Here is a 12,050-nt window from a genome sequence, read left to right as displayed (position 1 = left end):
CCAGCATAGACTATACTGATTTTACTGCTCCTTCTCTGCCCTATATGCTTCAGAGAGGCAAATAAGATGGATGATATGGGGGGTTGGTCTGTCTGGCTACACCTTGCATCCCCTACTACATCCCTTCTCCAGTCAGAATTTCCTCCTGTACTCCTCCTCCCTCCAGACCATGCACCTCAGTCCCCTGTCTGAGGTCACAACCTCCTCCTTCACCCAAACTCCCTCTAAGACCCCACAGCTGCACCCCAATCCTGAGCTCCCTTCTGTACCCAACCTCCATCCCAGACTCCCGCAGTCTCTCCATAGAAAATTGCGGCCCTTGACCACTTAGCAAAATCTTGGCGTGGCCCCCATCAAAAATTATTTTCCACCCTTGATCTAAATCGTTGATGAAGATATTTAATAGAGCCAGTCCCAAAACGAATCCCTGAGGAACCCCACTTTTATGCCATTCCATCATGACTGAAACATCAATAACTACTCTCTGGGAATGGATATCCAAACAATTGTGCATCCACCTTATAGTAGCCCCCACCAAGGTTGTATTTCCACAGTTTGTTTATAAGAAGACCATGTGAGACTCTATCAGATGCTTTACTAAAGTCCAGGTATACCCTACCTACTGCTTTCGCTTATCCATAAAGTTTGTTATCCTATCAAAGAAAGCTATCAGTTTGGTTTGACATGATTGGTTCTTTACGAATCCATGCTGATTGTTACTTATCACCTTATTATCTTCCAGATGTTTGCAAATTGGTTCCTTAATTATTTGCTTCATTATCTTTCCTGGCACAGAAGTTAAGCTGACTAGCCTGTAATTTTCTAGGTTGTCCTTATTTCCCTTTTTATAGATGGGTGCTATATTTACCCTTTTCCAGTCTTCTGGAATCTTTCCTGTCTTCCATAGCTTTTCAAAGATAATATCTAAGGACTCATGTATCTCCTCAATCAACTCCTTAAGTATCTTAGGATACATTTCATCCAACCCTGGTGATTTTAAAACAGTGATTCCCAATCTTTTTTTATACCATGGACCGGCAAACCCATTCACAAATTTTTGACGGACAGGTAACATTTTATTTGCATTTTCATCGTGCAGATAATGAATATTCAAGTGTACAAATAAAATGTACAGGGCCCCTCAGTGCCTATCCTAACCCATGGAACTCCCCACCCCTCCACTATCTCCCAACACCAGGAACTGACCCCAGAGTCCCTGCACCCAACTCCCCCAGTGCCAGCTTCCAGCCCTCCCACCACCAGACCCCCCCTAGTACCCACCTCCTGTTTGCAGAGCCCCACTACACCCTACCTCCCAGAGCCCCCTCAGTGCCAGCCCCCAGTCCCCAATATTAGCCCCATTCCCAGTGCCAACCCTCTCCCCATAGACCCCTGACTACTAGCTGCACTGCCAGAGCCTCCCCAGTGCCAGCTCCCCGCCCTGGATGCCCCAGTGCTCCCCACCCTCAGAGCCCCCCAGCATTAGCCCTGCCCCCGAAGTTCCTGGTGCCTATTCCGCCCCCTTCACCTAGCCCTGTTCTGCATCCCAGCCTCCGGTTGAGCACTGCCATCCAGGTCAGGGCTGCTCTAAGGCTGCCGTGCTGGGCTCCACGTGGCCCGCCCACTGCACAGTGAACCGCTCTTCCGCAGCCAGGGGGAGATCCCACCCCTGCCCAGCACTGGTTGGCTGAGAGGCAGGGCAGGACATGCATCTCTCAACAGCTGCAACAGAAAGAGAGGTGCTGAGTGGTGTATCCTAGCCCCCAGAGCTGCCGCAGCCTGGCACCTAGAAGTTTGCAGTCCAGCATTGGTCTGCGGACCGATGGTTGGGAACCACTGCATTAAGATATGCAAATGTTAGTTAAATTAGAGAATATATTATTATTTGCTCTACAGCGTGCCAGAGAAGGGATGTTCTTTGTGAGATTGCTTGGTTCTTATTGTCATCTGCGTAAATAAAATGGCTGAGCTTTTCTAGGCGTTCATCCCGTAAGGTTGCTGAATTCTCCTGTATCCATCACTGTACATCTGAACAGATCCTTTGCAGGTGGATCAGCTGGTATAAGGTTTTTCTCCATTTTTAGTATTTTAAGTGGTGGTCTTTCTCCGCAATCCATAGTGTCCAAGAGTCTCGTTTTGTCTCAAATAACGAAATACATCATTATGCTTTGGAGTCTTAAATTGGCCTCTCTTATGTTTGTGGTATTGGGCTTGAAACTCCCTCCCTTCTCCAGAAAAAATACCCCAAACTTAGAAATGGAATTCTTCTTGGTGCTCAATGCTTTCACAGGGGGTGTTTTCTTTTATTGTTGGGAGAGTCGGATGCTGAGGTAGACCCACACTCAAATCTCCTATTGACCCTAGTGGGAGTTTTACATGCAGAACGAGCGTACAATTAAGTCCTAGAAGGTGTGTGTTGCCTGTCTATGCTACCAACAAGTTCAGAGTTTATTTAAATTTAATTATGTCACTGATGTAAAACCATGTCAGCTACTCTTATTTCACCTTACCCTGTTAACCTTACCTGTTAACCTTTGTAAAACCTGTACTACTTTGTTGTCCTTTTTATTTTACCTTTACTATTGTGTGAACTTGTGAGCAGAAATACATATTTCCACCTTGCAGTTGTATTGTTTTCCTTTCCTGACCCCCAGTTTCCCTCAATGTGTTTATCCCTTCTTCTTTATACAGTTGGCAGTTTTTCAGAGCATTTAGATCAGATAAATGGAAGAAGCGAGAGTATGGACAGTACAGATAATTCCTCAAAGCCATCCAGTGAACCTGCTTCTCATATGGCTCGTCAGCGATTAGAAAGCACAGAGAAAAAGAAAATATCTGGAAAAGTCACAAAGTCCCTCTCTGCCAGCGCTCTGTCCCTCATGATTCCAGGAGGTAGAGATAAATCTATTAGTATGAAATTTTGTGATTTGTGCATAATCTATGTAGAACATGATCTAAATACAAGATTTCTTGAGTCCAAACTGGACTTCCTTTTGTTTCTCTTCTTTACATACAATCCAATGGTTATTCTCAAAGGTCACTGTGTGTCATATGTTTGTCTTTTTTATTTTCCTTTATTCTCCAGGAAGAAAGAAGAAATAACGTGTATTTTATAAATGTCGATATTCTGTTTTTATACTAGAGTAAAAATAAAAGCTGAATTGAAGCTCCCCAGACTTTTGACAAGTACAGAATCCAGATAAAAATTGCTTAGTTAGTCCCTCTCTGTGTAATAGGCCAAATTCAACCTCAAAGCAACCCTCTACTTTGAGGGACAGATTTTTTCCATGTAGGACTGGTTCTCAACTTTTTTTTAGCCTGAACACCTGTCTGTTTAACCAGTATAACAAGCATGATATTTGAATGCGTGTACTGTGAACATGAAGAGATGGATTTGATAGTAGCTTCATCAGGGACCCTAGTCATCAAGCTAGTAGAGAGCATTGTACATTGGTAAAATGTTATGGTTGGTCTTCTAAGGGGGGAAAAATGCCCTCCTTGTCCAGTAAGGGCTGTAAATAAAAGACTGGTAAAAAGGTGGTAAAAATAACCTATGATACCACAGTGCTTGCATACAAATGAAGGAAGACCAAACCCACCCACACCCACTGCAAAGGGTTCCCATGCATCACTTCATTTTCTTCTCTACTTACTCCCTGGACCAGTGGTTCTCAAAGCAAAGTCCATGCAGGGGTCTGCAGCTCGAGCTGAACCCCACCCCCCCTTCCTGCCCCCGCAGCAGGGAGCCCATGCTGGTGCTCCAGCCTTGCACCCTCCCCTCCCTCAAGGTTGGAGTGCCAGTGCCGGCTTCCTGCTGGGGGGGGAGGAGCCCCGAACCTCATTGTGCAATCCATCTTGTGGGGAAGAAGCAGCTCCATACACTGCTGCTCCCCTCTCCTAGCTGGAGGAAACAGCAATGCATGGATGCACTGCCTGGAGGATTTCCCTGCTGCTCTCATTGGCCAGAATCCAGCCAATAGGAGCAGCAGGAGACCGTGTTACATGATGGCTGGGAGCAGCGGGGGGCATGAAGGCAGATAAGTCTGCCCCCTTCACCTTATGGCTAGAACCCACACCCCAAGCCCCTCATGCATTCCCCCCCCCCCCACCAAGACCCTGCATCGTCAGCTCCTGCACTCTCCTCCCTGGCCAGATGCCCTATCCCCACCTTGTGCCTGCTTTCTCTCTCCTTTGGCCACACATTCTACCCCCAGCCCACTACTACACTTTCCCCTCTGTCCAGACACCTTACACCCAGCCTGCTCCTGTACCCTGTCTCCCACCCAGACCTTGCACTCTCACTTCCTCCTGCATCCCACCTCCTTCCCAGATCCTGCACCCTCAATCCATTCACTGGCAGCCCTGTCCCACACACTGAACCCCTCTTTTTGGCCCCACCTCAGAGCCCAGAGGGTCCACAAAATCCACTAAACCCTGAACCCCAGAAAAGTTAATCTGGCCTCTGGGTAGCCCTGAAACTCAGTCTTCCCTGTCCTCCCCCACCCATGGGGCACCAGGGGAGTGAGTTGGGGGCACATCGGTAAGGGTTGGGAGTTTTTTGTTTGGTTTTTGCTTTTCATTTGTGTGGTCCCTGACTGACTTTTCTGTGTGTCAGTGGTCCCCCCTCCCCACCTGCCATAAATAAAAAAGGGAACCTCTTGTGTTGGACATAAATTAATATTTTACTTCATTTACCAAACTTCATTTTAAATAAACATGAGAAAGTTAAAGTGCTTAATCTGAATATTTCCTTTCTTACTGATAAATCAAACCATTCTCCCTAGTAACAGCACTAGCCAAATGGCTTAGGTGTAATTATATAATTAACATCGAGTTTCCATTAGCAGCTGGTGGTCCATGAAAAGGTTTGCGTTGAGCCGGGTAGGCCACAGGCCAAAAAGTTTGAGAACCACCGCCCTAGACAACTAAAGGAGCCCTCACAGTCTGGCAACTTTCCTGTCTCATGCATCACCCACTGGTCATGAGTAGTGTCAAATGAGAGGGAAATCAGAGGGAAAGTCTGAAGAATGATTGCCTGTTCTTTAATGCCTGCAGGCCAACCAATTGGGAATAGAATGAAAATTTAGCATTTGTCGTGCTGCGTAAATATTAACAATAATTAATCCTTATTTGTGAGGAAAGGGACATTATCCTTATTTTGCAGTTGGAGCAACAGAGACAGTATGATAAACCCAAGTCTGTGTCAGAATTAGGATTAAAAATCAGGAGTGTCCTGATACATAATTCCTTGCTGATCCTGTGCATATGCTGCCTCTTCCAGATAAGGTCTTTATGTAATATGTTCTACATGTGTACCAGGGGGAATTCTTTACCAGTAAACCTAGAGTTTGTACTGTGTTTCAGATTTTGTTTTTGAGGAGTGGCTGTAATCTTCATTATTTGTGCTGCAAATCCAGTTGCACAGTAGTTTTATATTGGGCATTTTGTAACTCAGATCACAAAAGAGTTTTAATGTTCCAAGATGGCGCCGGTTGATTTGTTACTACTCAAAAGCATTAGCCCAATTTTCTTTCATTTTAAATGGGAATGATATCACATTGTATTCAGAGTTTAGGCATAATGTACTTTAAAAATTTTGTCAATTTAACTATATACAAAATCCTCGTTGGGTGCAGGTTTTACTGGCATAAAAGTGCTTCTTCAAGACTGTACAAATTCATGAATGAAATAATCTGTGCCAGCAAAAGCAATATATCTGTGCCAACAATCTCAATATATCTGGGTATGTCTACACTACAGCACTAATTCGAACTCACTTAATTCGAATTAGTTAATTCGAACTAAGCTAATTCGAACTAGTGCATCTAGACCTAAAAACTAGTTCGAATTAGCATTTTGCTAATTCGAACTAGCATGTCCACATTGAGTGGACCCTGAACCGAGGTTAAGGATGACCAGAAGCAGTGCCGGCAGGGCATCAGATTAGGACTTGGAGCATGGAGCTGCTGCCTCAGGCTAGCCGAGGGCTGTGCTTAAAGGGACCCGACCCCCACCCCGGACAGACAGTTCTCAGGGGTTTCCCGCTTGCAAAGCAGTCCTGGCTTGGAGTGCCCTGAGTGCCCACACTCAGCACATCACAGCACTTGGTCATCAGCCCGGCTGCACTTGCCGCAGGCTGCCATTCGAGGGGGGGGTCAGTCGGGGGCTGCAGGAGAGCTTCCACCCCGAAGAGCCCGCAGAGCCACCCCAGTCCTCCCCATTGGGGGCTCGTACCCCATTCCTCCCTCACCTCCTTCCACTTACCCCTTCCTAGCCCCCCCTTCCTGATGTACAAAATAAGGGACACGTGTGTTCAAAAATAGAAACTCTTTTTATTGAACAAAACTCGGGGAGACTGGCAAAAGGAAGTGGGAGAGGGGAAGAGAGAGGGTGGGAGAGGGGAGGGCAACAAAATTGATCAGGGGTTTGGAACAGGTCCCATATGAAGAGAGGCTAAAGAGACTGGGAGTTTTCAGTTTAGAAGAGAGGAGACTGAGGGGGGATATAATAGGGGTCTATAAAAGCACAAGTGGTGTGGAGAGGGTGAATAAAGAAAAGTTCTTCATTAGTTCCCATAATAGAAGGACTAGAGGACACCAAATGAAATGAATGGGTAGCAGGCTTCAACTAATAAAAGAAAGTTCTTCTTCACAAAGCAAATAGTCAACCTGTGGAACTCCTTGCTGCAGGAGGCTGTGAAGGCTAGAACTAGAACAGAGTTTAAAGAAAATTTAGATAAATTCATGGAGGCTGGGTCCATGGAGTGGTATTAGCCAGGGGGTAGAAATGGTGTCCCTGGCCTCTGTTTGTGGAAGGCTGGAGATGGATGGCACGAGACAAATGGCTTGGTCACTGTCTTCGGTCCATCCCCTCCAGGGTCCCTAGTGTTGGCCGCTGTCGGCAGACAGGCTACTAGGCTAGATGGACCTTTGGTCTGACCCAGTACGGCCATTCTAAGCTCAGGGTCGGGGGTCTCACTGGACCACCCTGATTTTCATGCAGACCTGTTCCTAGGTGGCCAGGCTGGCAGCTATCCTGCCCTAGATGGCCACTTTCCTGTGCCTAGTGTGGAGGTCGTGGATGAGGTCCACGATGTCCGAACTAGACCAGGTGGGCGCCCGCCTCTTGCGGACCTGGGTAGGCTCCCGGGAGCCTCCAGCCTGGTCCCGGGAAGAGGTGGAGGGCTGGGTGGCAGCGGGTGGCTGGCTCAAGCCATGCCAGGTGCAAGGTCTGCTGGCTGGGTGCTGGCAGGCTTGCACCTGGCACGGGCACCATAGCCAGACCGTGCCCCTCTAAGGGCTCCGGGGCCGGAAGGGGGGCAGAAGAGTTTCCCTGGTGGTGCCCAGAGTGGCCACCAGGGAAAGCTGGGGAGGGCTAGCCTCCCACTAGTTCGAATTAAGTGGCTACACACCCTTAATTCGAACTACTTAATTCGAACTAGGCGTTAGTCCTCGTAGAATGAGGTTTACCTAGTTCGAATTAAGCGCTCCGCTAGTTCGAATTAAGTTCAAACTAGCGGTTTGTATGTGTAGCGCCTATCAAAGTTAATTCGAGCTAACATCTGTTAGTTCGAATTAACTTTGTAGTGTAGACATACCCTCTGAGTCCACACTAGAGCTTTTGTCAGCATAAAACTTGTGCCAAAAAGTTTCACCCCAAACAGCATTGCTAGACTGACAAGCCTAAGTATGTGACCTTAATTAAAATAATGGCAAAAGTAATAGTGGTTTACTAGGACAATGTCGAGTTATTATTTTAAGTCGGAACTAAAATTAATGGATTTAATTACAATATTTGTTACAAAATTAAACTTGGGATGACCAGAAAAGTTGCCTAAAATCCAGCTCCATGAAAATGTTTGGGTTTTTTATTTTATTTTATTTTATTTTATTTTATTTTATTTTATTTTATATTTCCTAGTGGACAGTTTCATTATTTGGGGCCGGCAAGTTAGTGTGTCTGGGTGACATATTTACAGATTGAACTTCTCCAGTCTGGCGCCATCTGCAGTCTGGCATGTTTTTAGTGAGCCAGACGTCCACTTACCATGGGTGTGGCCAATTTTCCCGGAGTCCCATAATGTTTGTTTACAGCCATCAGTCTTGGCTCTTTGTGTTCTGTGTTGTTATTTAGCTCTAATTTACCCTTGAATGTCTTCTAAGAGCCCAGTAAGCATTGGAAGTGCTAGACAATATTTACCTCATATGGTCTTGCAAATTCTCTGGTTCAGCACCAGTCAGGTCCTGAGGGTGCTGGACTAAAGAGTTTCAACTTGTATTAGCAAAGTTCACAGCATACCTTCTGTGTCTGTGTTTGGAAATAGACTGGAGACTTGTTTTTCTTAACAAAGTCTTTGATTAACTTTTTCCATATAAAAAAAGAATAGTTTACACCTTGAGCGTTAAGAGCCAATGAATAACAGAACACTGCATTTTATGGAAGTATCTGTTCCAATAGTAGATTGTCATTTCAAGCTTCTGATGAGAAATTATAAAGACTAAATACAAAGTGGAATTTATAAATCTTGTGTGTGTCATTTTAATGGTGGTCATGAAAGTGAAGTTTTGTGTTCTTACCAATTCAGGCATTGTTAAATAAGTTCCTCTTTATGCTATAAATCTTTATCTAGTTTCCTAAAGTTAAAATTGGCATTGCTTTGATCTGGTGTGTTTATGTATAGTCAGAATGTGCTCTAACAGGAAATTTTATCTGTTTCAGATGTATTTGGTGTTTCTCCTTTGGGAAGTCCTATGTCTCCACATTCCCTTTCTTCAGATCTTTCATCCTCCAGAGATTCTTCTCCTAGCCGCGATTCCTCAATTGCTTCTGCAACTCCTCATCAACCTATATTAATTCACAGTTCAGGAAAAAAGTATGGCTTCACCATCCGAGCAATCAGGGTCTACGTGGGTGACAGTGATATCTATACAGTGCACCACATTGTTTGGGTAAGAATAAAATTTTCCTCAGTGGTTCTCACAGCAGAAGTTTGAAGTTGATATATTTGCATTTAAGGTCTTTTCCAAGCTGAATCAGATGCTATCTCATAGACAGTGTGTCCACTTGCATGTTGTAACTATTTAAAGAATGTCTGGCAAATTATTTTCTTAGGATGAAATTCATCCAGAGGTGAAAGTATGCAGGTGCACCCTGGTGCATAGCTTTGGCAAGAGCTGCCTGAGCTGCAGCAAAAGCCAACGGTGAGCTATTTAAAGAACTGGTAGAGACCTGGTTTGTAATAGGATAGTCCCTGTAAGAATTTTAAGTTACTTTCACCTCTGCATTCATCCTTGTGTGAAGGGCTACCACGAAACCTAGATACTGCCTGACTCACATATGAGGTCACTTGTTATTTAAATAGTTCTTAAATGGTGGTTGAGCCTTATCTTCTACATGGTGAATTTCACCCTTACTAGACTTAACACTCATGAAAGGTCATTTGAATATTCAGAGAATAGAAATATGACATACTATCACACTACCTATGAACTACCAAGCAATGGAGGCTTGGCTAAACCTGTACAACCGTTCCTTCCTTCACCTTTCCTATGCATAGTAATAGAAGTTTTATTAATGTACAAGCCCATCCATCAGGATTCTTCAGTTTACCAGACAAAATTATAAGGCAATCCAGTGGCTAGAAGTTGAAGCTAGATAAATTCAAAGTGGAAATAAGGTGTACATTTGTAATTAATTTGAGAGTAATTAATCATTATCACCAGTTATAAATGCTCATAGTGGATTCTCCAGGATTGGATGGTCTTCTAAATGACCTGCCCTAGAAATTATTCTGGGGAAGTTCTGTGGTCTGTGCTACATAAGGGATCACCCTACACTAGATAATCACAACGGTGTCTTTTGGCAGTAGAATTTCTGAATCTTTGAGATAACCAACTTCCCATTGAATTCCAAACACAGCAAGTAGTTAGCTCTGGTAGCAAGTTACTCAGTGAGCGGTGGATTATTTTTTTCCTGACAAGTATTTATTCACATTCATAAGTGAATTTCAGTTTCACTGTTCACAATTCTATTTTTGGTCTCCATGACTGGTGGAGGCCTTGAGCTTTACTAACATGAATACGCAAGAAAAGTAAATATTTAATCAGAATGTTTGACTGAAAATAATGTGAACAAACTATATAGTCAGTTATAGATTTTGCTATTTGTACTGTGTCGGTTAGTTTCGTAAGCCACGTGATATTTTTTTTGTTTTCTGATTAGATGAGCTCTATATTGAATTAACATGGTGTGAATGACTAAGTGAATTATGCTTATGAAAATTCCATATACAAATCAAAATTCACGATGTATGGGAAATTTATGTGTGTATGTTAGTTGCTTAAGATGTATTAGTTGTATAAGTTACATAGCTGTATTAAGTGCATGTCAAGGCACAAATTGTATAGTTGATTGTAATAGCCACAATTAGAATAATTTAAAGAAGAATGTTGGAGAAGTTTGCAAATAATTTGGAAAATGAATTAGTCTGTGTATAATACTTACTGTTCATGGAATAGGAAAAAAGATTAAACTAATTTAATACATAATTATTTGTTGGTTTATGTGTTCTGGTCACTGCTGAACTCAGTCAAGGAATGGGATATTGGTTGCTAATTAATAGTTCTTATCTGCCTCTTTTGACTATCCAGCCTTTAGGTACTTAGAAACTATTTGTTTTTCCTATTATATTCCAGCTCAGCTTTCCCCTTGATATTTTTTACCCACTGCCTCTTCTTGTTCTTCCCCCATCCCATTTTTTCCTTCTTCCACCCTCCTGTCTCCCCTGTTTATTTTGGTCCTGGACAGCCAACACTGTGGTCATCAAAAGCTCATGATACCATCTACATGTTTTGTTAGTCTTCGAGGTGCTACCAGACTGTAGTTTTTTTAAGTTTTTCTTTATTCGTTGACATTCATTTACTTTCTTGGAAATTGATTTCTTTTCATTGTAAAAAAATGAATTAACTACAAGTTTTTATGACATTTTTCAGCAGTTTTTAATTGAAATGGCATTTTTAGTCCAATACTTTATTTTAAATTATTGCAGTGTTTTAACTCTGAAAATAGCCACAATGTTGATACAGCAGCATCTTTTTTTTAAAAACACTAAGTTTATAGCTCACCATTTGGATTCAGTGATTTGATGTTGCACTGTCTGTACCAAAATGCCAGATATGAACCTTCCTGAACTTTTTCTTTTTGCGATGGAAGAAGGAGGCATGAAACTCAAGACTGGATCTGAATATGCAAATAATCACTATCATTATTATGGTTTCAACCATCTATCTTAGACTTGAGCTTCTCTAAACTTTGGGATATTGAAAATCTGGTTCTGATTTCTCAGCGTTAGTGAGCAAATTAAAAAAAACACTTAAAAAACCCAAACTTATGCCAGGAATAACGTGCCTGATCCAAAACCCACTAAAATCAGAGGGTAGATTTTAGTAGATTATGCACCAGTGTGAGTTGTAAAACATGGACATAAATGAATACTTGAAGATGGAATGGAATTGACAGTCTGAATTTCTTTTTCTGATATTGCATTAAGCCATGAGGCTATTTCAATGTGATCTACTATTTGAAAGTCTAAAGCTTGTTTTCAGATAATTAGTTTATTAAAACAGAGCATTGTTTGGAATGCTGAGGATTACCACAAGCCTGTTTTCTTCAAAGACGTCTTCTCTTCTTCCCTTAACTCCAGAATGTTGAAGAAGGAAGCCCAGCTTTTCAAGCAGGCTTAAAGGCTGGGGATCTGATCACACAGATCAATGGAGAGCCAGTTCATGGTCTTGTTCATACAGAAGTGATAGAGCTGTTGTTGAAGGTAAAATGTTACTTTTTAGATCAGCATTGTCTCTTAGTTCATATTTTACACTCTACCTGTCTGGTTTATGTATAGCTTTCCTTCAAAGTTTAGTGGTTATCAAAAAAATATATTTAGTGCCTGTACAGATCCTAAAATGATATTTCGGCAGATCTGGAAAAAAAGCCACCGAATCCATAAGTACAACCAAGCCTTTCATTTCTGTGCTAGTGCTTGACAATGCTAC

General features: G+C 42.8%; 1 protein-coding gene across 8 annotated transcripts in view; it reads left to right on the top strand.

Moving 5' to 3' along the window:
* Positions 1-12,050, top strand: part of MAST4 (microtubule associated serine/threonine kinase family member 4) — a 443,735-nt gene that overhangs the window by 416,702 nt on the left and 14,983 nt on the right. For all 8 annotated transcript variants that reach the window (XM_075932353.1, XM_075932356.1, XM_075932354.1 and 5 more), the window contains 3 exons: positions 2,692-2,892; positions 8,719-8,948; positions 11,702-11,824. In XM_075932353.1, the coding sequence (XP_075788468.1) occupies positions 2,692-2,892; positions 8,719-8,948; positions 11,702-11,824 (554 nt within the window). The remainder of the gene's footprint in view (positions 1-2,691; positions 2,893-8,718; positions 8,949-11,701; positions 11,825-12,050) is intronic.

Source organism: Pelodiscus sinensis, chromosome 6 (assembly GCF_049634645.1).
Source record: "Pelodiscus sinensis isolate JC-2024 chromosome 6, ASM4963464v1, whole genome shotgun sequence".
NCBI classification, from domain to species: Eukaryota; Metazoa; Chordata; order Testudines; family Trionychidae; genus Pelodiscus; species Pelodiscus sinensis.
This window is presented reverse-complemented; position numbering and strand designations above follow the sequence as displayed.